Here is a 24988-nt window from a genome sequence, read left to right as displayed (position 1 = left end):
GCCTGGGGAAGGTTTTGGGATGTCAGTATAACCAACACTCACTGATGGATGCATTGGCTCTTTAGGTCGCATTGAGGTCCGGCTGGTTGGAGGGGACACTAGCCTGCTCTGGACGTGTTGAAGTCACACATGGAAATACATGGGAGACAGTCTGTGATTCACAATTGGATTTCAACACAGCTTCTGTTATCTGCAATGAGTTAGGGTGTGGACAGGCTGTAGCTATTACAGGAGGCAACACATTTTGGAGAAGAACATGATCTGATCTGGAAGGAAGAGTTTCATTGTGTGGGGAATGATACTGTCCTTTCAAAACTGTCCCAGGATGTCCCGTCCTAACGACACATGCTCCCACACTGATGCTGTCAGCATATTGTGTTCAGGTAAGAATTCAAACTGTTCACTTTAACATATGACTAATATGGGCCCTACAGCTGGGCTACTAGATCTCTTTTCTCTCACATCCATATATTCCTCCGTGAAGCCACATCCCAGAAAAACTTTGCTTGTTTCCAAGTTGCTCAAAAGGATTCTTGTCTGCTACAAAGGTGTGGCTCTGCTTTCCCCACCACCCAGGGGGAGCCAAGAAGAGATGGTGGGAAATCCCATCTCTCTCTCATATTCCTCACTTCTATTCAAGTGTCTCCAGTAAATGGGGACAGTTCTATTTACCTTTCTCCTGCTATAAGGGATAGGGTCCCAGCAGAGCTCTGATTTCCCTTATCCTCCACTAGGGATGCATGTTCTCCACTTGCTGAGCACTCTTCTCCCTACTCAGATACATCTGTAAGGGGAAGGGGCAGGGTCTAGTGGTCAGAGCACAGAACCAGAACCCAGGAGACATGGTTTTATTTCCAGTTCTGGTTCTGTATTCAGTAATACCTTGTACCTCAGTTTCCCCATTTGTGAAACAGTTAATTTCCCACTTCAGATTGTGTCTGTGAGGCTTAACTTCATTTGTGTTTGTAAAGGCTTTCAGGCACTTGAATACATAGTGCTATGTAGGGCGTAGGTGTTATTTTAAAACTTTCTTGATGGAATTGGACCAGTTGTGGCCACTTTTAGGTTATTGCCCTGCAATGGGGATTGGCTTTGTGCCACCCATTCATACAGATATTATTAGAGGACTAGCTGAAAGCCCATGCTATTGCTTGGGTGAAACTTGTAAGGTCTTGTGAAGCAATAGTGATTGCTGCAAGAAAATATTAAGCAAAAAACAGAAATATTGTAGGCAAGGCAGGCACTCACCGGTGCAGCACCTTCCTGCTGGTCTGTCCAGGAATTAGCTCCTTCAGCTCAGGAGTGCCCTCTATGGACCGGTGTCTTGCCCTCTGTTACCTGCCTGTGGTCTCCACCACCTCTGACCCCCTGTCCCTCACAGACTCTGGTACCCCTTACCTTGGGGTGCTGCCACACTCTGGGTCTCCCCTCCTATACCCACCTACAAGGTTCCCTCCCCACTCTGAACCTCTAGGATACAGTATGGGGACCCACATGAAAGACCCCCCCTAAGCTTATCTCTACCAGCTTAGGTTAAAAAAATTCCCCAAGGCACAAATTCTTCCTTGTCCTTAGAACTGTATCTCTGCCACCACCAAGTGAGTTAGACAAAGATTAGGGTAATAGCTTATCTAAAGTGATCACTCTCCCTACAATGTGTACGATCATCAAGGTGGACCATTTCCAGTACAAATCCAGGGTTTAACAAGAACGTCTGGGGGAGGGGGGTAGGAAAAAACAAGGGGAAATAGGTTACCTTGCATAATGACTTTGCCACTCCCAGTCTCTATTCAAGCCTAAGTTAATTGTATCCAACCTGCAAATGAATTCCAATTCAACAGTCTCTCGCTGGAGTCTGGTTTTGAAGTTTTTTTTGTTGTAATATGGCAACTTTCATGTCTGTAATAGCGTGACCAGAGAGATTGAAGTGTTCTCCGACTGGTTTATGAATGTTATAATTCTTGACATCTGATTTGTGTCCATTTATTCTTTTACGTAGAGACTGTCCAGTTTGACCAATGTACCATTGCTGGCACATGATGGCATATATCACATTGGTGGATGTGCAGGTGAACGAGCCTCTGATAGTGTGGCTGATGTTATTAGGCTCTGTGATGGTAAAGAAGGACCACTTTGGAGTTCCTGTTTCCCCAAAATATCCCCCCAAGCCCCTTCACCGCCTTTTCTGGGGAGGCTTGAGAGTAAACAAGGTGAGCTAAAACCACTGGTTTTTAGGACACTAAAAACCAATCAGGTTCTTAAAAGCAGAACTTTACAATAAAGAAAAAGTAAAAGAAGTACCTCTGTAAAATCAGGATGGAAGGTAATTTTACAGAGTAATCAGATTCAAAACACAGGATTCCCCTCTAAGCAAAACTTTAAAATGACAAAAAAAAACCCTAAACAAATCAGGAATAAACCTCCCTCTTAACCGAGGGAAAATTCACAAGCTAAAACAAAAGATTATCGAATGCATTTCCTTCCTATTACTTACAATTTGTAATCTTAGATACTTAGTTCAGGTATGGCTTTAGGAGATGTATTTTCCCTACCCTGGTTCCTCTCTGTCCCGGAGAGAAAAAAACAAAAACAAAAAAACCCCCTTCCCCCGCAGATTGAAAGTATCTTCTCCCCTTATTGGTACTTTTGGTCAGGTGCCAACCAGGTTATCTGAGCTTCTAAACCTTTACAGGTAAAGGAGGGATTTTATGCTACCCTTAGCTGTATGTTTATGACACCACCTTATCTCAGTGGCTACTGCCAGTCATCATCTAGCCCCTTCTCTCAGGGGCAAACTGCAGTCTGTTATGGCCACTCATCACTGGCAAGGGTTGGACCTGCTGCCTTTCTAGCCCCACCTGCCTCCTTGCAGCCCTAGTACCTCCCCTGGCCTTTAGCAAGGCCTCAGCCTGGGGACTCACCAGGCCGGGACTCCTCAGCTCTGCCTGCCTTTCCCCAGCCCTGCTCTGCCTCAGATACCCTGCTTACTCTCCCAGGCAGCCTGGTCCTTTGCTTCCCAAGCTGACACAAGAGTCTCTCTCCTACTCGCCCAGCCTGCCCTTTTATCAGGGCCAGCTGTGCCCTAATTGGGTGCAACCACACCTGTGGCTGACTACCCAACCAGCCTCTATTGGCTGCTTTAACCCCTTTCTGACCAGAGCCTGGTGACGGTCCTGCTACAAATATGAATGCAAAACATGTACATTGTCAAATTGCAATGTATGCACATGTGACAGCTTTGGCTCATATCATTTATCTCAGATATACCCACCTCCCCTCCCTCTTCTTTTTTAAATACTTAGGACAGTTAATGTTTTCACGGAATTTTGAACCACACATTTCATTAATGTTGAAAGCATGCAGCCATTTTCATTCTGAGGCAGACACTAATTGAAAGACAAATTCTCAACAACTTTGAGTGCCTGACAGCTCTCTCTGATTTTGAAAATGAAACTAACTTATGACCAAGGTGCCTTTCACCAAGCTGAGTCTATCACTGTACCAATACTGTATTTATTGCTAAAGTAAGTTTTCACCCTGGTCTGTCTTTCGGCTTTTTAACTGCCCTTGATTCTCCTGCCAATGTGTGTGTGATAATTTCAGTTTGAAAAGTCAACCTTGTAATGCACACACAAAACACCCCTCTCCCTGGCTGCTCAGCTGGAGACTGCACTTGCCCTCCTCTCACCCCTGTGTCGGGGAACTGCCCTTCATTCCCTCTTCACCCATAGCAACATTTTCCTGCCTCCTGCTGCCCTGGGGCTCGGGGGACCTCCGCGATTTACGAAATTGGCATCCCGTCTCACTCCTCAGCACGGACTACAAGGTCGTAGCGAAAGCCATCTCGCTGTGGCTCTGATCCGTGCTGGCGGACGTGATCCACCCAGACCAGACATACACCGTCCCGGGCTGCACCATCTTCGACAACCTGTATCTGGTTCGGGACCTCTTGGATCTCAGGTGTAGGGATGGTCCTGTCGTTTGCCCTCCTGTCCCTGGGTCAGAAGGTGTTCGACAGGGTGGATCACGGTATCTCCTGAGCACTCTGCGAGCGTTTGGCTTCTGACTCCAGTTTGTGGGTTTTCTCCAGGTGCTGTATGCCTCCGCAGAGTGTCTGGTCAGGCTCAACTGGACCCTGACCCAACCGGTCAGCTTCGGGCGGGGAGTACGGCAGCGGTGCCCCCTCTCGGGCCAGCTGTACACTCTGGCAATCGAGCCCTTCCTCTGTCTCCTCCGCAGGAGGTTGACGGGGTTGGCGCTGCGGGAGCCGGAGCTGCGGCTGGTCCTGTCAGCATACGCCGACGATGTGCTCCTCGTGGTCCAGGACCAGGATGACTTGGCGCGGGTGGAGGCTTGCCAGGCCATTTACTCGGCAGCCTCCTCAGCCCGGGTCAACTGGGTCAAGAGCTCTGGCTTGGTGGTAGGGGATTGGCGGCAGGTGAGCTCCCTCCCACCCGCGCTTCAGGCCATATGATGGAGCGCGGGTCCGCTGCTCTATCTGGCATTTACCTTTCCGCCACGCATCCGTCTCCGCCGGAGAACTGGCACGGTTTAGAGGGCAGGGTGGTAGAGCGGCTCCGGAGATGGACAGGACTACTCCGGTGTCTCTCCCTTCAAGGGCGGGCACTGGTGCTTAATCAACTAGTCCTGTCCATGCTCTGGTACCAGCTCAACACCCTGGTCCTGGCCCTGGATTTCCTGGCCAACCTCTGGACATTGATTCTGGAGTTCTTCTGGTCAGGACTGCACTGGGTCTCTGCAGGGGTTCTCCATCTACCCCTGGAGGAGGGAGGGCAGGGCCTGAAGTGTCTTCGCACTCAGGTCCATGTCTTCCACCTCCAGGTCCTGCAGAGGCTCTCTTATGGTGCAGGTAGTCCGGCGTGGAGCGTACTGGCGCACGCCTTCCTACGCCGCTTCCGAGGGCTCTGATATGACCGGAAGCTCCTTTATCTCCATCCGAGAGGTCTTCCATGAGACATCTCCGGGCTGCCGGTCTTCTACCAGGATCTCCTCCGGACCTGGAAACTGTTTACAGCGACCAGGTCCGTGGCGGCCTCCGTGGGGGAAGATCTCCTCGCGGAGCCCCTGCTACACAACCCCCAGCTCCGTGTGCAGGTGGTGGAGTCCCCCTCGGTGCACCAGAGGTTGATCCTGGCAGAAGTTAGCAGAGTCGGAGACCTCCTGGACTACGACTCGGGAGACTGGCTGGATCCCCTGACGCTCGCTCAGCGCATGGGGCTCTCCAGACCTCGTACTCCCCTGAGCGTACTTCAGGAGGTGAAGGCCGCTTTGCCGCCCGCTGCTCGGGTCTACCTCGACCAGGTCCTAAGGGAGGGCGTGCCCCATCCACCCTCCACCCCAGGCCCTCCGGACCTTTTCATCGGGCCCCTGCCCCATGGACCCAACCGACCCCCCCCACCCCTTCACCGTGCGCTGGCTACACGAGCTGCAGCCGGTCCATTTCCAGACCACGCCAAGGAAACATCTATACACGCTCGTGCTCCATACCCTTCACATCCTCACCCTCGCGTCCCGCCCTGACACAAAGTGGAGGGACCTCCTGCCACCTCTAGAGGGTGAGGAGCCCCGGTGGGCCGCCCTATATTCCACCTTGGTCCTGAGGCCCGCCGGGGATATTAGTTGGCGGCTCCTTCACGGGGCCATGAGCACAGGCATGTACTTGGCACGGTTCACCCCAATCCCAGACACCTGCCCCTTTTGCGGCGTGAGGGAAACCCTGGCGCACGTCTACCTGGAGTACGCCAGGTTGCAGCCCCTATTCCAGCTCCTCATGAATATTTTGTTGAGATTTTGGTTGCACTTTTCCCCTCACCTCTTTATCTATGCACTCCCTGTCCATGGCCCCACTAAGCCGCGGGACCTCCTGGTCAGCCTCCTCCTGGCCCTGGCTAAAGTGGCCATCTATAAAACCAGGGTGAGGACGTTGGCCGATGGAGTCTCCTGTGACTGTGGGGCCTATTTACGATCCTCCATCCTTTCACACCTCCGGGCAGAGTTCCCCTGGGTGGCGTCCACTGACTTCCTTGACGCCTTTGAGGAGCAGTGGGCGCTGTCCTGGGTTCTCTGCTTGGTGTCCCCGTCCGGTTCCCTTTGTTTGACCCTTTGACCACACTCCTGTCCCTGTTGTTCATTAGTTGTCCCCGGTAATTATTTGGTTTTCCAGGTCCTGTGGACCCCCCCCTTAGGCTCGGGGGGATCCTTTAGCAGTGGGCGGGGGAAATATGGCTGCCTTAGGGCTTCACCACCTGGGACCCAGCTACATCACTTCCCTGACTCCCCACTCCCCTACCTACTGGGGCAAGTGGGCTTGTCTTCTGCCTGGTTCCCAGCAGGAACAGTTTCCCAACTTCGCCCTCCCCTGCCTCTTGCTGCCCCGGGACCCTCTTTCTGCTCTAGGGACATACATGAAGGCAGGGCTCAGTGGAAGGGCAGGTCTGTGTCCTCAGCCCTGAAGCTCTCGCACAGAGCTTGGTCCAGCCCAGAAAACTGGAGTATTAGAGGAGCTTCTTGTCTCATCACAGCAGCTCCTCTGATGCTTTTGTAGGCAGCAAAATCCCATTACTCCCAATCAGCTTGCGAGATCTGGAAACACGGCAAGACTGCCTTCCCCTGGCTGCTTGGAGGGGACTCCCCACCTCCACCACCAACCCGAGGCTGGGGATCTGCCACCTAATCCCCTTCATCTCTCACTCCCATTGCTGTCTTCTGCAGCCCCCTCAGCTTCCCTGCACTTCACATCCCCCTATGTCCCTTTCAACCTCCCTTCCACCTCCAGCTGCCCTCTGCCCCCCACATCCCTCTCCCCACAGCCTTCCTCCTGCCCCACATCCTTCTCCGCGCCATTCCATTGAAACCCCTAAATCTGCCTCCTGCCCCCACCCCCAGGTGTCCTGCTCCCCGCACTCTCCCCACCCTCCTTTCACAGAGTCTCTGTTGCCCCTGGGCCCTGTCCATTTCTCTAAGCCACAGAAGAGCAGCCATGTTTCCTGTGGGCTTCAGTCTAATTGAAAACAGTGGTAGGTGGTAGCCAACTTTACTCAGGGCAGCCTCACTCCTACGTGCCAACAGACTGTAGGCAGATGGCAGCATCTCACTGGCTTCAGCCCCACTGTCAGCGACAGGAGATGGCGCCATATGGAATAAGGGAAACTCCGAGACTTGGAAGTGGATTAAAACTTAAAAGTTGGATGGTAAGTGACCGTGAATCCCAGTGATGACTGAACCTGGTGATATTCTGAACGAGTGGAGCTCTCGGCCATGCCAGTAGCTGGCCCCAGCATTTCATGCTGACTCAGCACACATCCTGGGCTTGAGAGGGACTCACAGACAGAGTGACATTCCTGGGATCTTCTTATATGGGTAACAAAGGTCACCATCTTGTCAGGGCCCAGGGTCTTGTCAGGACACAAACCTAAATGGACGAGCTAAAAGAAGGGCGGGGCCACCAGCGAGGTGCCTTTCCCAACATCACCATCATCATCATAACGGCAGAGCCTGGACAGGATCTGCACTGCCCACTAGCCTGCCTGTGGAACACACCACTGGCCGAAAGCCCAGTCCACGGCAGCCAGCTGGATAGCCTGTCACTGTGTCAATGAGGACCCCTGGCTGGCTGGCCATAATCATGCTGCCAGGTTGGGTATTGGGGTGGGCTGGGGGAAATGGAAAACAGAGAGGTCTTTTTCCTGAAAGTTGAAGTCCTGGAGAGAGTAAGCCAGGATTGGAGAGGGGCTGCCTTTCTGTATAGGGTGGGGTTGCTACCGCCAAGGCACAGAAAAACTGGCCCATCTGTGGGCAGGCCCAGATCCCAGGGGAGGTGTCACTGGTCTGTGAACAGGGTGAGGTCCCAGAAGAGGAGAGGCTGGTCTGTGATCAGAGCCAAGCCCCAGGGCTGGGGGCAAACATGGGAAGGGGCTCAGTGCTCAGAAAGTTACGGGAGGTTTGGTGGGATTTGGGGTTGGGAGTGCGGCACTGCTCTCCCATTGACTGGCGTCTGCCTTGGCACACTGCACACATGCAGATCAGGATGAGTGTGCCAGCCGGGAGGCCATTGTGTGTTTCCAGCTCTGACACGCTTAGCTGGAGTTCTGAGATCGCTGCATGCCCAAGTGCATTTGTGCACAGCTTAGAAATTCTGGCCACACCAACCCCTCCCCTGCCCCCAGCCAATAACACCTTTGGACCAGCAACTGGCAAGGCCATGGAAAAACTAGCCAGGTGACTCAAAAACCAGCCAGATAGCATAAGGATTGTGGCGGGGAGAGAGGGAGACCTCAGCGCTACGGTGCTCATTCCTACACATTTCTTTGTGTGAGTTTCTAGTGATAATAAAGCTTTCATCTCCCCATGCCCCTTCCCTCTTTTATCTCTTCAATGGTGTGTTTGATTCACTTTGGGTCTTATCCAGCAGTGGCAGCTAAGGGTGCTCAGCCTCTCACAGAATTCACTCATCGCCTTGTGGGATTGTGCCCTGTACTTGGGGGACCCTCCCTTGCTGAACTCAACATTCTGGAGGTGCCCAGAGTATCATTGGGCAACCTTAACTCTGCATTAATGATGTTTTTTTTACCCTAAGTCTGCTCTGAATCCCGAATTCTACCCACAATCTCAGAATAGCGCTACAACTTGGGGCAGGGAGATAGTCACCAGTGTTTGCTTTTTAACTATCATCAGAAAGCCCCAGATTGAGCACTGTTGAGTTGACTGAGGCAGTTCACAACTCTTAAAGTTCCTGTTTCAGCGCCACCAGTGGAAGCCCCAAGCAGCTCTTCACCAAGGGATCCTCCTGGAGCTGGCAATAACCATGGGGCTTATCTGCTCTCCAGCTGCAGTCACTGCATTAGGTGTGGCTGTACTGAATGGTGGAGGAATTCTGTACCCAATTAGGCACGGTCATTCTACAGCCAGTGTAACCTATTAGACTGGTATTCACACTGCCCTTCCTCTTTATATCCATTCTCCTACCCACGGCTGTATCCTTTCTTAGTTTGTTTTCTTCCCTCTCAATGCTAAAATCCAGCGTGGAGATTAACTGGACATCTCCCAACCATCTCCCCCAAATTCCTAGTTTAAAGCTCTCTTAATCAGTTGTGCCAGCCTCCATCCTAGAAGTCTATTTCCTTCCCTACTCAGATGAAGTCCATCCCGAGAGAACTGTCCTCTATCCATGAATGCCTCCCAGTGGCCATACATCCCAAAGCCCTCCTTATAGCACCACTGCCTAAGCCATCTGTTGATAGTCATAATCTTGTCACACCTTTGTTGCCCTTTTCTAGGAACAGGCAGAATCCCACTAAAGATCACCTGAGCCTCCATTTCCTTAAGCGTCTTTCCCAGCCTAGCATAGTCTCCCTTAATACTTTCCAGCGAGAATGTAGCCGTATCATTTGTTCCCACATGTAGGATAATTAGGGGATTTTTTCCCGCTCCCTTTAGGATCCTTTTCAACCTCAGGTCTACATCCATTATCTTAGCACCTGGAAGACAGCACACCCTTCTATTCTCTGGATCAGCTCTGCTTACAGGCCTGTCTATTCTTCTCAGTAGAGTCCCCTATCACTTAGACCTGCCTTTTCCCGGTGACGGTGCTGTTCTCCAGTCTATCCCCTGTTCCCTTTGGTTGCAAGTTCTTTCCATTCCTATTCTCCCTTGCAATCCTCTGCAATCTATCCCATATCCTCCTGGAGCTCATAGTTGGTGTAGTCTCCATTGACTCTTCCCCGTTTCCTATAGGACTAGCCGCTCTTCTCTTCTTCCTTGCCCTTCCACCTTCAGTGACTACCTGCTGAGCCCCTTCTTCATTTTCCAACTCCACAAACCTATTCCTGAGCTCTATTTCTCCTTCACTAGCCCGTCTTTTCCTCTGCCTGGTTCTTTTAGCCCTGGTCTACACTAGGACTTTAGGTCGAATTTAGCAGCGTTAAATCAATGTAAACCTGCACCCGTCCAAACGATGAAGCCCTTTTTTTTTACTTAAAGGGCTCTTAAAATCGATTTCCTTACTTCACCCCTGACAAGTGGATTAGCGCTTAAATCGGCCTTGCCGGGTCGAATTTGGGGTACTGTGGACACAATTCGAAGGTCCCTGCACCCACGTCTGCCCAGGCGCTCCTGATCGACCTCACAGAGGCGACCAGGAGCACCTAGGACATCACGATGATGGCTACCAGTCCTACTGTACCGTCTGCTGCCACAAGGCAATGGGTTGCTGCTACTGTGTAGCAATGCAGTACCACATCTGCCAGGACCCAGGAGACATACGGTGACGGTTACCTGAGCGGGCTCCATGCTTGCTGTGGTATGGCGTCTGCACAGGTAAGTCAAGAAAAAAGGCGCAAAATGATTGTCTGCCCTTTCTTTCACGGAGGGAGGGAGGGAACGGGGGCCTGACAATATGTACCCAGAACCACTGGTGACAATGTTTTAGACCCATCAGGCATTGGGATCTCAACCCAGAATTCCAATGGGCAGCGGAGACTGCGGGAACTGTGGGATAGCTACCCACAGTGCAACACTCCGGAAGTCGACGCTTGCCTCAGTACTGCGGAAGCACTCCGCCGAGTTAAAGCACTTAATGCACTTAGAGCATTTTCTGTGGGGACACACACACTCGAATATATAAAAACGATTTCTAAAAAAACGACTTCTATAAATTCGACCTAATTTCATAGTGTAGACATACCCTTAGTCACATGCTTCCACTGACCACTTTCCTCACCCAGCAGTCTCCCCTCAGAATTCCTCAGTCCTAATTCCATCTGCAAGTCTGAGCTTTTCCCTTCAGATACCTCATGTTTTTTCTCCATAATCTGCTCAAACCCCTTTCTAAACTTAACCAGACTTTCCACCTGCATCTCCAAACCTCGGATCTTTTCCTCCATCAGCTTTATCAGACGGCATTTCATGCCGACAAAACTCTTACCAGGTGCCCCCTCCAGAATCATGTACATGCCGCAGCTTCCACATCCAGTCATCTTCATTGTGTCTTCCACGACATGGGTCACTCCCACTGCTGCCTCTGTATCTGTCATCGCCTTCTCATCTAAATCCTGTTAATCTGGGAAACACAAACCAAACCAAAACACCACCCCCCACAGCAAAAACAAACCCCGAACAAGCACCACAAGACAAACTCCCCTTTCAAACTCCCCTGTTTACCCCTCTGTTTTCTGGCTCCTGTGCCGCTGCAGCTGTCTGTATATCATGGCTGACGGTTCCACCAGTGCTTCAGCTGGATCCTTAAGTATCTTTGTGTGACAATCAGGGTCCAGACACCCCAAGGGGAGAACAAGGGGCCTGAAACCCAAAGAATAAGCAGTTGAAACAACTGTTTGTATACAGTATTATTGTACTATAACAGTGTACTGGGTAAAAAGAAAAGGAGGACTTGTGGCACCTTAGAGACTAACAAATTTATTTGAGCATAAGCTTTTGTGAGCTACAGCTCACTTGGGTAAGATATCATATAAAAACTGGAGACATGCTGGTTATGGATATCATTGTGTGAGGTATATACAGATGGCGAGTAGAGTTATGTCTGTGTGATGGAAAGATGTTCCTAAAATAGGTTTTGGGGACAGACTTGAGAAACAAGTTTGTCCTAGACAAAGGGATGTTGTTTTGCCTGTTTGCCTGTGTCTCCAATGTAAACTGAGCAAGGTGAGGCCAGAGACAGTGGAGATTATGTTTCATATGAGCCAAGAGGATGATGGGAAATCACTAGGAAGAGTCAAATAGCAAAGGAGAAGAAATTTATCTGGGGAGGCACTTTAGACAAACACATTTCAAAAGGTTACTAGAGTATACAAAGAAGGGGAGAAAACTCGTTAGTTACCCATCCTTTAGTGGGCAAAGAGGACAGCACCCTCCAATTCCGTGAATGTTGGATCCTCCTGCCGGAAGGCTTGGAGATGCTGGCAGTTTGATGTGAGAAAGCTGTTGAGGCAAAGATCATAGTTTGCTAAAGTAAAGTCTTAGACACTAGAAAGTGTTGTATTTTGTTTTGTTTGTAAGCATTTTCTGCTTCTGTTATCTCTGCTTAGTATCAATTAAATCTATGTTCTTTATTAATAAACTTATTCGTGGTTTTACCATAAATCAGCTCCATGCTGTGTGTTAAGGTAAAGAGTGTGTCCTCAGCCGGGCTTGTTACCCAGGGGTTTTAGAACCCAAATCAGTGGTAATTTAACTGGTTTTCTTCAAGAAAAAAATTGATGTGGCCAAAGCTCCTCTGTCTGATAAATGATTGATACAAATCAGAGTGCTTTACCTAAAACTACTTTATTAGGTTTCAAGCGCGTGCACACTATGTATGCTATAGCAGTAGGATGCAGAGCATTCCAAATATTTACAGTTACCTAAAAAGTCTGAAATGGTCTCAAGAAATTAACAGCCAGGCTACCGGGGGCCCCCTCCTTCCATCTGACTATTGGGGAACTTAGGTGTAAAATCCTTGCCAAAAGGAAAGCTTCCTCAGACTGCTCCAAAGCACACTTTCTAAATAATTTTTTTGTAAATTTTCTTTGGATAAAGCACACAGCTCATAATAGCCTCTAATGGGCTAATAATTTCCCCAGCAACAGCCAATAACAACTCATTATTTTTATTAGCAAAATATTTCTAGTTATAACAATGATAAAGCTTACATTTTAGAGGCACCTAAAACCAAGGTCAGTTGCCCAAACGTTTTTTTTCTATTTTTACAGTACGTTTATTTTTTATTTTATTCTCCCATTTTGATTAGAAAAACTGCAAGCATGGAGCTATTCAGCCTTGCCTCTCAGGGTGATAAAACTATTGTTAGCTGTGTGATGTTTGGATTTCAGCTGGCAGTGGTTGAACATACAAAATGACTGACTCCAGTGCTGTCCAATTGTGGGGTTGTCAAGGTTCCTTCCCCACTCTGAACTCCAGGGTACAGATGTGGGGACCTGCATGAAAACCTCCGAAGCTTATTTTTACCAGCTTAGGTTAAAACTTCCCCAAGGTACAAACTATTTTCCTTTTTCCCTTGGACTTTATTGCTGCCACCACCAAGCGTCTAATAGATATATAACCGGGAAAGAACCCACTTGGAAATATCTTTCCCCCCAAAATCCTCCCCAAACCGTACGCCCCCTTTCCTGGGGAAGGCTTGATAAAAATCCTCACCAATTTACATTGGTGACCACAGACCCAAACTCTCGGATCTTAAGAACAATGAAAAAAGCAATCAGGTTCTTAAAAGAAGGATTTTAATAGAAGAAAAAGTAAAAGAATCACCTCTGTAAAATCAGGATGGTAAATACCTTACAGGGTAATTAGATTCAAAACATAGAGAATCCCTCTAGGCAAAACCTTAAGTGACAAAAAGACACAAAAACAGGAATATCCATTCCATTCAGCACAGCTTATTTTCTCAGCCATTTAAACAAACAGAATCTAACGCATATCTAGCTAGGTTACTTACTAAGTTCCTAGATTCCATTCCTTTCTGTTCCCGGCAAATGCATCACACACACAGGCAGAGAGAGCCTTTGTTTCTCCCTCCCTTCAGCTTTTGAAAGTATCTTGTCTCCTCAATGGTCATTTTCGTCAGGTGCCAGCGAGGTTATCCTAGCTTCTTAACCCTTTACAGGTGAAAGGGTTTTTCCTTTGGCCAGGAGGGATTTTAAAGGTGTTTACCCTTCCCTTTATATTTATGAGAGGGGTGCATGCAGGAATGTCAAATACAGGGCTACAGGCTAACAGGCTAGTGTGTGTGTACTGTATCTTTGGGGACAGTCGACTTAATTTCTGTGAGGTTTGCATTCCTTCCCCCTCATTGTTAATATTAAATGTGTTGAATATCTGCTCACCATTAACCTATTTAGTAAAGATTAAAACAAAATAGAAATTAAACACTTCAGCCTTCTTGATATCATCCTTTATTAGCTCTTCTTTTAACTAAGTAGAGGACCTGTACTTTACTTCATCTTTCTCTTACCCCCTAATGTATTTAGAGAACTTCTTATTAGTATTATCTTTTTATGTCCCTTGTTGGGTGTAACTCGTATTGTGCTTTAGCCTCTCTGATTTAGTCCTGACATGCTGGTGCTGTGGTTTTGTGCTCATCCTTAGCAAGTGCTTCACATTTCCACTTTCTGTACGATTCCTTTTTGATTTTCAGTCCTTAAAAGAGCTCCTGTGGAGCCATAATGTTCTCTTACGATTTTTTCTGTTTTTCCTTCACATCAGGATACTTTGCAGTTGTGTCTTTAATATTGAGAAACTGTCAGGTCTCCTGACCTCCTTTTTTCCCTAAGATTTTCTTCCCATGGGAACTTAGCTATCAGTTCACTATGTTTGTTAAAGTCTGGAGTTTTTGAAGTCCTTTTTCCTTATTCTGCTTCTTTCACTCCTTCCTTTCCTTAGAATCATGACAACTATCGTTTCATGGTCACTTTCACCCAAGTTGCCTTCCACCTTCAGATTCACTAAAAATTCCTCCCTCTGGGTCAGAATCTAGTCTCAAATGTCGGTCCTCCTGGTTACTTCCTCTACTTTTATGGAACAAAAAGTTTTCCCCAACACATTCCAAGAACTGATTGAACATTTAGTGTTTTGCCTTATTACTTTTCCAACAGATGTCTGGGTAGATAAACTCCCCTGTTACTGTCAGGTCTTGTGTTTTGAATATTTATGTTTGTTGTAGAAATGCCTCATCCATTCCTTCTCCTGATTGGGTGGTCTATAGTAGGCCCCTACCATTACATCACCACTATTTTTCCTGGATTTTATCTTTGCCCAGAGACTTTCAGCTGGTCTGCCTCTCACCACCTTCTGGGGCTCAGAACCTCAGACTTGCCCAAGGTCAGACAGCAAGCCAGTGGCAAAGCTGGGGATAGTCCCAGTCCAGTGGGTTTTCCACTCGGCCACAAGGTTGCTATGTGATTCCTCAGTGCTCCTCCCTGTCCTGTACGTTTTGTTAGAATGGAATGGGGATAATGGTGGTTGTATAGTTGCTCCCGGGGCCTGCAAAGGGGTAGGGCTCCCGTAGATTGCAGCACACACACAGAAGGGGAGAATTCATGGCTGATGTGCCTTACTTCAACCCCCCAACTTTTTCTGCTACCCTTCCTAGTGTGCAACCCCTCCTGTGTTCTCCCTTCCTCCTCTCCCAGTCCTCACACTCTCCCCCTTCCCTGAGCCCACCCCGCAACTTCTTCTCTCCCCTACCACCGATTCCCATTTGTCTCCCTCCCCATAATAAGCACATCCCTGGCTGAAAACCCAAACATTTCCCCCTGTTACCACCTACTCTTGCACCCCTGATCACCCCTCCCCTTCCCAGTCAGCATTCACATTTGGAAGTTGTTTTCTTTTCAAAAGCAATTTCAGCACATTCTGAATATGTTGCTGCACTCAGATTATATTTACACCAAACAAAATCCCCCATGAGAGAGACCAATTGGAGCAATAAACCTGCTTTTTTAACATCACGTTTCTTTTCTGGGCTGGAGTTGCACTCACAGTGCCAGGGGTGGGGGTGCCTAGCTGTAAAAGCCACAGTTTACCCTCAAAGCCACCCACATCTCATGCTGGATTGTCAGGTTTCCAGATAGCTATCCTCTCTCACTGCACATGCTCAGTGTAGTCCATTAGATGTGTGTGTAGGCGCACAAGCCTTGGCAAGCACCTAACTGGAGAAGCAGGCTCGTTTTGAAATAACATCTGAATTTGATTTCCCCCAAAGGCTGGTGGATGCCATATCCTCTGTTGGGGGTAACCCTCAAGTGTCTGAGACCCTGGTGCAATGATCTGAGCCTTGGGTTGATCTCTACCTGTGTGCAAAAATAAAATGCCAGAATCTGTCAACTTTAATATAAGCTGTTTTTTTAACTTCCTGGGAGCTGTATCTCGGAAACCCCTTGGTGAAATGGCCACACATTTTATTACTAATACAACCCTGTGCTCCTATGTGAAATACTGTATTTCAATCCAATCCAATCAATCAGGCAGATATTAGAGCACTTAGAAAAAATTAGCTTTGAAGGAAAGCTGGTCTCAACCTTAACTGTTGCAGAGCTGTCACTGAGCTAGAATATCACCACTGTGTATTTTATTCCCAGTCAGACCCCTGAGTGCAACTGTTCTGATTCAGTAAGCTTCCAGTAACCTAGAACTCAGCACCCTTGAGAACCCCAGTTTCTTCAAATGGCATTTGTGTGATAACTTAGGGGCAACTGCTCCAGACTCCTGACCAGCACTCTGGAACCACCAAAGCAGAGACTGGCCTCAGTCAAAGACAATCTGTCCCAGGCATGACCCTGACCCCAGAGGCGTAAATGCCGGGGCAGAGTTTGGTGGGTGCTGTGTGACTTCCCACAAAGGGCAGATATGAGCAATAACACCTGCACTGAAAGAACCTGATAATCACATCTGAACATCCTCATTTACAAAGTGCCCAGTAAACTGGGAAGTAATTATTAGTTAATTATCCCAGGTCACTGGGGCTCCTTCGTCACATCTTTGGATACAATTGTTCAAGAGAAATGTCCTTCTGATCTCCCTTCTCCTTCCTCTCAGGGTATGCCGGGTACAGGCTGGCAAACGGCAGCACAGGGTGTTCGGGGAGAGTGGAGCTTCTCCACGGAGGCGCCTGGGGAACCCTCTGTGACTCCCAGTGGGATTTACAGACTGCCCACACCCTCTGCCAGCAGTTTGACTGTGGATTCGCCCTGTCGATTCCAGCAGGGCAGCTCTTTGGCACAGGAGACGGGCTTGTCTGGAACGGCAAGTTTGGCTGTGAGAGGAATGAATCCCGCCTGAGGGACTGTCTTGTAACTGCGCTGGGCACAACTGAGTGTCCCCCTGGGAGTGAAGCCAGCGTGGTGTGTTCAGGTGAGCAGCTGCAATGGGAAAGAAAAGGATTGGGGAACATCCTCAGCCAGATCTTCACAGTGTGTCAATCAGCCAAGCTCCATTGGGCTCAGTGAGGCTATGCTGATTTACACCAGGTGGGGACTGGCCCATAAATTGGCCCCCTGTCCCTGCACCAGCCAAGTCTGTTGGAACTGATCCCTCAGTGAAATGCTTGTGGTGCCTTGAGTATGGAATGTACCAAGGAAGCCAAATTTTTGCCCCTTGTCCTGCCTTCGAACTAACAGATGTGGATCGAGTATCAGTTTGTGAATGTGCAGGTGTAGAATAGTCCCACAGCCCCCACAGGGTAACTGCTAGCATTGAACAAGAGCAACAATCCCTTCCTGTTCCCCACTCCCCTCCCTGCCATTGCCATTAACACTGATCACTGAGCCACCTCGACACTCACTTTCCCTTGTGCTCAGGGTGCCTGGGCGGCAGGTTAGTGAACGGCACCGAGTGCTCCGGGAGAGTGGAGATCCAACATGGAGACACATGGGGAAGCCTCTGTGCCTCCCACTGGGATTTGCAAGATGCCAACGTCCTCTGCCATCAGCTGAACTGTGGATACGCTGAATCGATCCTGGGAGGAGCCCATTTCGGGGAAGGGAGCGGAACTGTATGGAGCGACACTTTTCATTGTGAAGGGACTGAACCCTGTCTGTGGGATTGTTCTCGCACGGCCCTGGGCAACCCAGCCTGCTCCCCCAGAGACACGGCCAGTGTTATTTGCTCAGGTAAGTTTAATATAGACGTGTATATGTTAGTTATAGTGCAATGTACTGCCCAGATTAGGATCATCATGAGTAGTCCCATTGACTACAGTACTCAAGGTAAGTAGGGGTATCGGAGTGTTGCTCTCTTTGTTTAAGTTCCCCAGATCAGAGACACCTCCATATGCAGTGAGGGGTGGCGAGGTGGATCCTAGCACTAGGCTAGAGTGAACCGGAGAGAATGGCTCTGTGCTATAAACCTGGGGTTTGTGATTCACAGATTCCCTCAGTCCCAGCAGGGCTGACTCAGCCCTTCATCAGGTTGAGGTTGGTGTTGCAGAAGCAACCTATATGCAGAGATCTCATCCATGCTGTGGGGCCATTACAATCCCATTTCACTCTCTGGAAAAGTAAGTGTTTCCCCCGGTGTTCCTGGCCAAAATGCTTCCCCCGTTGCCCATCCTGGGTTGTGTGCTGGTGGGCTTCAGCCCTCACCTACAGAGCTTGCTCAGTGGGTGTGTATGTTTGTAGATCATTAATTCCCCACAGCACTTCATAGAAATAGTCATTTCTTTGACAAAGATCCCGGTTTTCAGGAAAGCGTTCAAATGGCTTCAGAGCTTGGCTTCTGAGCCATCTGGGAACTTTCACAAAGATCCTGCTCTTAGTGAGAGCAGCTGGCGCTTTGATGAAGATCCTCCTCTACAATGCAACACAAATACTGCAGGGATCCTTTTTCCTGCAGGCTTCTCCAAAGATCTTCATCGGCTTCCCCATGCCACACCAGAGAACTGCCATAGCTGACTGATGGCACGTCGTCTGATGGCTATCCATAGTGGCTAGGCCCAGATTTTTACAGCTGTTTCCCTGTTGCTCCATTCAGCATGGCAATGCCTAACTGGTTTAAGAGCCTATGTTTCATTTTCAGTAAGGATTTACGCACTTAGCAGCCTTCATCAATGAGATCAATAGGAATCACATCCCTAAGTGACATAACTATGCCAGCCTCACCCCCCCTGTAGACAACAATAGAAGAATTCTTCCATTGATCTAGCTACCACCACTTGGAAAGATGGATTACCCACAGCAATAGTAAAACCCTTTCTGTCACTGAAGGAAGCATCCACACTACAGCGACATAGCTGCAGTGAAGTTCCGTGTCACTGTAGCACCCACAGTGTAGACATGGCCTTAGTAAACCAAACATTTAATGCACACAGAAAACATTGTAATAACTATGAATAAGCACTCCCAGCTATCTCCGTGACACCACTGATTTCCTGAGAAAACTACAATGCATTGGTGATCTTCCAGAAAACACCATCCTAGCCACCATGGACGTAGAGGCTGTCTACACAAACATCCCACACATAGATGGAATACAAGCTGTCAGGAACAGTATCCCTGATGATGCCACAGCACAACTGGTTGCTGAACTGTATAACTTTACCCTCATGCACAATTATTTCAAATTTGGTGACAATATACACCTCCAGACCAGTGACACCGCTATGGGCACCCGCATGGCCCCACAATATGCCAACGTTTTTATGGCTGACCTGGAACAACACTTCCTCAGCTCTCATCCACTCACGCCCCTCCTCTACCTACATTACATTGATGACATCTTCATCCTCTGGACCCATGGGAAGGAAACTCTGGAAGAATTCCACCATGATTTCAACAGCTTCCACCCCACCATCAAACTCAGCCTGGACCAATCTACACGGGAGGTCCACTTCCTAGACACCACGGTGCAAATAAGTGACGGTCACGTTAACACCACGCTATACCGAAAACCCACCGACCGTTATGCCTACCTTCATGCCTCCAGCTTCCATCCCGAACACACCACATGATCCATTGTCTACAGACAAGTGCTGAGGTACAACCGCATTTGCTCCGACCCCTCAGACAGAGACCAACACCTACAAGATCTTCACCAAGCATTCTCAAAACTACGATACCCACATGAGGAAATAAGGAAACAGATCAACAGAGCCAGACATGTACCCAGAAGCCTTCTGCTGCAAGACAAGCCCAAGAAAGAAACCAACAGAATTCCACTGGCCATCACATACAGTCCTCAGCTAAAATCTCTCCAACGCATCATCAGTGATCTACAACCCATCCTGGACAACAATCCCTCACTTTCACAGGCCTTGGGAGGCAGGCCAGGCCTCACCCACAGATAACCTGCCAACCTGAAGCATATTCTGACCAGCAACTACACACTGCACCATAGTAACTCTAACTCAGGAACCAATCCGTGCAACAAACCTCAATGCCCCCTCTGCCCATATATCTACACCAGTGACACCATCACAGGACCGAACCAGATCAGCCACACCAACACCGGTTCATTCACCTGCACATCCACCAATGTCATCAAGTTGCAGTGGGGGAGGTTTAGGTTGGATATTAGGAAAAACTTTTTCACTGGGAGGGTGGTGAAGCGCTGGAATGGGTTACCTAGGGAGGTGGTGGAATCTCCTTCCTTAGAAGTTTTTAAGGCCAGGCTTGACAAAGCCCTGGCTGGGATGATTTAGTTGGGAATTGGTCCTGCTTTGAGCAGGGGGTTGGACTAGATGACCTCCTGAGGTCCCTTCCAACCCTGATATTCTATGATTCTATGATAATATACGCCATCATGTGCCAGCAATGCCCCTCTGCTATGTACATCGGCCAAACTGGACAGTCCCTACGTAAAAGGATAAATGGACACAAATCAGATATTAGGAATGGCTATATACAAAAACCTGTAGGAGAACACTTCAACCTCGCTGGACACACAATAGCAGATTTAAAGGTAGCCGTCCTGCAGCAAAAAAACTTCAGGCCCAGACTTCAAAGAGAAACTGCTGAGCTTCAGTTCATTTGCAAATTTGAAACCATCAGCTCGGGATTAAACAAAGACTGTGAATGGCTAGCCAACTACAAAAGCAGTTTCTCCTCCCTTGGTGTTCACACCTCAGCTGCTAGAAGAGGGCCTCATCCTCCCTGATTGAACTAACCTCGTTATCCCTAGCCTGATTCTTGCTTGCATATTTACGCCTCCCTCTGGAAATTTCCACTACATGCATCCGACAAAGTGGGTATTCACCCATGAAAGCTTATGCTCCAAAACGTCTGTTAGTCTATAAGGTGCCACAGGACTCTTTGCCACTTAAACAAAAGCTATAAGAAAGTAAATCTATGGGTTCTCCTTACACAGACCTTCCTCCATTTGTTTCTGTTACAACTTAACGTGTTCTATACTTCAGCACAAACATCCAAACACATTCCCCACTGATCTTCTCTTAGAGATGATTTCGCAGGCTTTGCAGTGTGGTTGTAACATGTAGTGGGTCTTCAGAGCTTGAGCAATGGCAGCACCTCAGCCATTTCAAACACTTCAGAACTCGGTGAGCAACGAAACAGTCTGGGGACCTTAGCAGCTAGCAGCGCTCCAGCCCTAGGCTTGGGTTAAGAGTTGACTGGGTCTCTAGGTTGCTGGTGAAACAGAAATCTGTAGCCTGTATTCAATGTGGCACCAGGATTGGAAGCAGCCTCTACAATATCTGTTCCCTGGATCTCTGTAAGGCTCTCACTCCATAGAGCACTGTCTTCTCCCCATAAACCCAGCTAAATCAGGCAAGAATTCACAAATCCTCACCTCACCAAGTGCTGCCCGTTCTCTCTCTTTAACAGAGACAGAATCCCAGTTTAGAGCAGTCAGCTGATAGTTAAATGTAAATTCCATAGTCTCTGTGGTCTCCACAGCAACAAATACTGCCCCAGCTCTCCCTCTACGTCCATAGACCACACCATGGTGCACCAAACATTATCCCAATGGAGGGCTTCCTTAGAAAATAAAGCTGGCATAGCACTGCCCTCTATCCACGGTGGTACAGGGGTTGGGATCAGCCCTCACAGCAGATACATCTCTCAGCCCCTGAGTCCACAGGGCTGTCTTCGCCACGGTATACATTAAAAAGCTGGGTTGACCCAGCTAAATCACTCAGGGATAAGAAAAATCCTCACCCCTGAGTGAGAGATGAAGCCAACCTACCCCCCACCTCACCCCCTGCAGTGTAGACAGCACTAGGTAAACAGAAGAATTCTTCTGTCAAGCTCCCTACCACCTCTCAGGGAAGTGGATGAACTATAGCAATGGGAGAACCCCTCCGGTCGGCATAGGTAGGGTCTACACTAAAGGGCTACAGAGGTGCAGCTGCAGCTGTGCCATTGTAGCCTTTCAAGCGTATAAAAGCCCTTCAGCTCCTATATTTATAACCTTCCCCCCCCCCGACCCTGCACTCTAGCTCTGTCCTCAGAGGGTGACTAGGGTGTGGGGTTGCCCATAACGTAACAGAGGCCCAGAATATCCAGATAAAATCTATGTCCCCTCCCCATGGCATCTTTCGCTTCCTGTCAGAGAAATAAAGTCAAATGGTGCAGAACAAGGAATGTGGGTCACACTGACACAGAGATTCTGTGTGGGAAGTAAGGGGAGAACCCTAAGGGCTCATTTACACCTGCTCAGAGTATAGGAGTCTTAATGTGAGAATCAGACCATACACAACTTTAATAAAAAACAGAGTAGTTAAATACCTTTCTTAAGTGTAATACTAATCTCATCTTTAAATATGGAGTCACTACTGTCCTCTGTATGTATATTCTTATAACTCTTTATATATTTAGGAAGATTTGACAGGTTTACAGATCACATTTTGGGAGCACTTTGGCTCCTTTGAAATGTAAGGTGCCGCATACACTGTATAAATCTCCAATGACCTAATCACCAGACAGGGTCTTCGCTTCTCCCACAGGGAACTTCAACATCTTTATGTGCACACAGTGAACAAAGTTTAAAATGAAAAATATATATGTTTAGAAAAAAATGGGATCTTCTTCCCCATTGCCCGGAGGTCACTCTCTTCTCCAGCATCATCTCCAGCCAAGCCAATAGCTAGACTTTGTGAGAAAGGGAACTCAAGTGTCCACAGTTGCAGACCTGGCCTGGAAAATCCTTGCTGAGTGCAGAAAAGCCTTTATTGCGTTAGCTCCTTTTGGGTTTGGAGCTGACGCCGTGATTGCAGGTCACCAATGTACACTGAACGGGGGCAAACAGGGCAGGGTTTTCTTTAAAGGAGCCATGTGTCCTGGCAGTCTGGATCTGGGAATTGCAGCAGGGAAGTGGGGCGCTTGGTGAGCTCATTGCAGGCCAATCCCTAGACTCCTGTTGTGAATCACAGCTACCTCACAGCGCTGACGCTATCAATGTGCGGGGTGAGCCCTGAGCACTTTTGCACAGACCATTTTGGAAACCAGGGGCCTGATCTGCCAGGTGTACAACCGCATTTGCTCCAACCCCTCAGACAGAGACAAACACCTACAAGATCTCTATCAAGCATTCTTACAACTACAATACCCACCTGCGGAAGTGAAGAAACAGATTGATAGAGCCAGAAGAGTTCCCAGAAGTCACCTACTACAGGACAGGCCTAACAAAGAAAATAACAGAACGCCACTAGCCGTCACCTTCAGCCCCCAACTAAAACCCCTCCAACGCATTATTAAGGATCTACAACCTATCCTGAAGGATGACCCAACACTCTCACAAATCTTGGGAGAAAGGCCAGTCCTTGCCTACAGACAGCCCCCCAACCTGAAGCGAATACTCACCAACAACCACATACCACACAACAGAACCACTAGCCCAGGAACCTATCCTTGCAACAAAGCCCGTTGCAACTGTGCCCACATATCTATTCAGGGGACACCATCACAGGGCCTAACAACATCAGCCACACTATCAGAGGCTCGTTCACCTGCACATCCACCAATGTGATATATGCCATCATGTGCCAGCAATGCCCCTCTGCCATGTACATTGGTCAAACTGGACAGTCTCTACGTAAAAGAATAAATGGACACAAATCAGATGTCAAGAATTATAACATTCATAAACCAGTCGGAGAACACTTCAATCTCTCTGGTCACGCAATCACAGACATGAGGGTCGCTATCTTAAAGCAAAAAAACTTCAAATCCAGACTCCAGCGAGAAACTGCTGAATTGGAATTCATTTGCAAATTGGATACTATTAATTTGGGCTTGAATAGAGACTGGGAGTGGCTAAGTCATTATGCAAGGTAGCCTGTCTCCCCTTGTTTTTTTCCTGCAAAAACCACCCCCAAGACGTTCTGGTTAAACTTGGATTATTGCTGTGCACATTGTAAGATGAGCTGTTGCCAGCAGGAGAATGAGTTTGTGTGTGTGGTTTTTGGAGGGGGGGATGTGGGGGGGGGGTGAGAAAACCTGGATTAGTGCTGGAGGTGACCCACCTTGATTATCATGCGCATTATAAAGAGGGGTTTCAAAGGGGGATGGGCTGTTGCCAGCAGGAGAGTGAGTTTGTATGTGTGTGGGGGGGGGGGGGGGAAGGGTGAGAAAACCTGGATTTGTGCTGGAAATGGCTCTACTTGATGATCGCTTTAGATAAGCTGTTCCCAGCGGGGGAGTGGGGTGGGAGGAAGTTTTGTTTCATGGTCTCTGTGTTATATAATGTCTTCTGCAGTTTCCACGATATGCTATGCATCCGATGAAGTGAGCTGTAGCTCACGAAAGCTCATGCTCAAATAAACTGGTTAGTCTCTAAGGTGCCACAAGTACTCCTTTTCTTTTTACGAATACAGACTAACACGGCTGTTACTCTGAAACCAGGTGTTCCTGAGCACTCTCCACTCACATTGACTCCTTAGGGAGGTGAGAGCGCTCCACATCGGGCAAGATCTGATCTCAGAGCTGGGGAATTCTTTCCTTCCATCACCTCCTGCATTTCTGAGTAGACAGACAAATGAAACCCTTGAAAGAGGCTGTTCCCTGTATCACTGCACAGCGGTGAGAGTTACCTTCCACTCAGCACAGAAACCTGTGTTCCACATCACACCTGTGTATTATTTCTAATGCAGTACCAGCAGGGAGTGTTATTCAGCATATTTTTTGTCTCTGTGAGCCCAGGTCGTTCTGAGGCGCTCAGACTATTGAATGGAGAGAGCCGATGCAGTGGTAGAGTTGAGATTTCCCTCCGTGGTGTGTGGGGCAGAGTCCTGGATGACCAGTGGGACATGGACGATGCCAGCGTGGTGTGCAGGCAGCTCCAGTGCGGAGTCGCTGAGAAAGCTTATTACCCCCCTATGTCTGAGCGAGGAAGGGGCCCCGTGGGGCTTAAAAGTGTCCGATGTGGAGGAAATGAGACTCGTCTGACTCTCTGTGACATCTCCCCGCCTGAGACAACCCAGGCAGGAATTGCTGAGGACGTCGGTGTCGTTTGCTCAGGTGACTTAGTGTGAAAATCTTATAAATATCCTGTCCTTGTTCAATGGGAA

The 24988-nt window shown here is 48.5% G+C and overlaps 1 protein-coding gene across 1 annotated transcript; it reads left to right on the top strand.

The window, feature by feature from the left end:
* The first annotated feature begins 245 nt into the window (after window positions 1–245).
* LOC119565056 (scavenger receptor cysteine-rich domain-containing protein SCART1-like) lies at window positions 246–24988 on the top strand. The gene is made up of 4 exons (XM_037888898.1): window positions 246–383; window positions 16567–16881; window positions 17328–17639; window positions 24621–24988. The coding sequence occupies exons 1-4, from the start codon at window positions 296–298 to the stop codon at window positions 24950–24952; spliced, it is 1047 nt and encodes a 348-aa protein (XP_037744826.1). The 5' UTR covers window positions 246–295; the 3' UTR covers window positions 24953–24988.

Source organism: Chelonia mydas, unplaced genomic scaffold (assembly GCF_015237465.2).
Source record: "Chelonia mydas isolate rCheMyd1 unplaced genomic scaffold, rCheMyd1.pri.v2 scaffold_94_arrow_ctg1, whole genome shotgun sequence".
Lineage (NCBI taxonomy): Eukaryota > Metazoa > Chordata > Testudines > Cheloniidae > Chelonia > Chelonia mydas.
The sequence above is the reverse complement of the archived record's forward strand: the minus strand, read 5'-3'. Positions and strand labels throughout refer to the sequence as shown.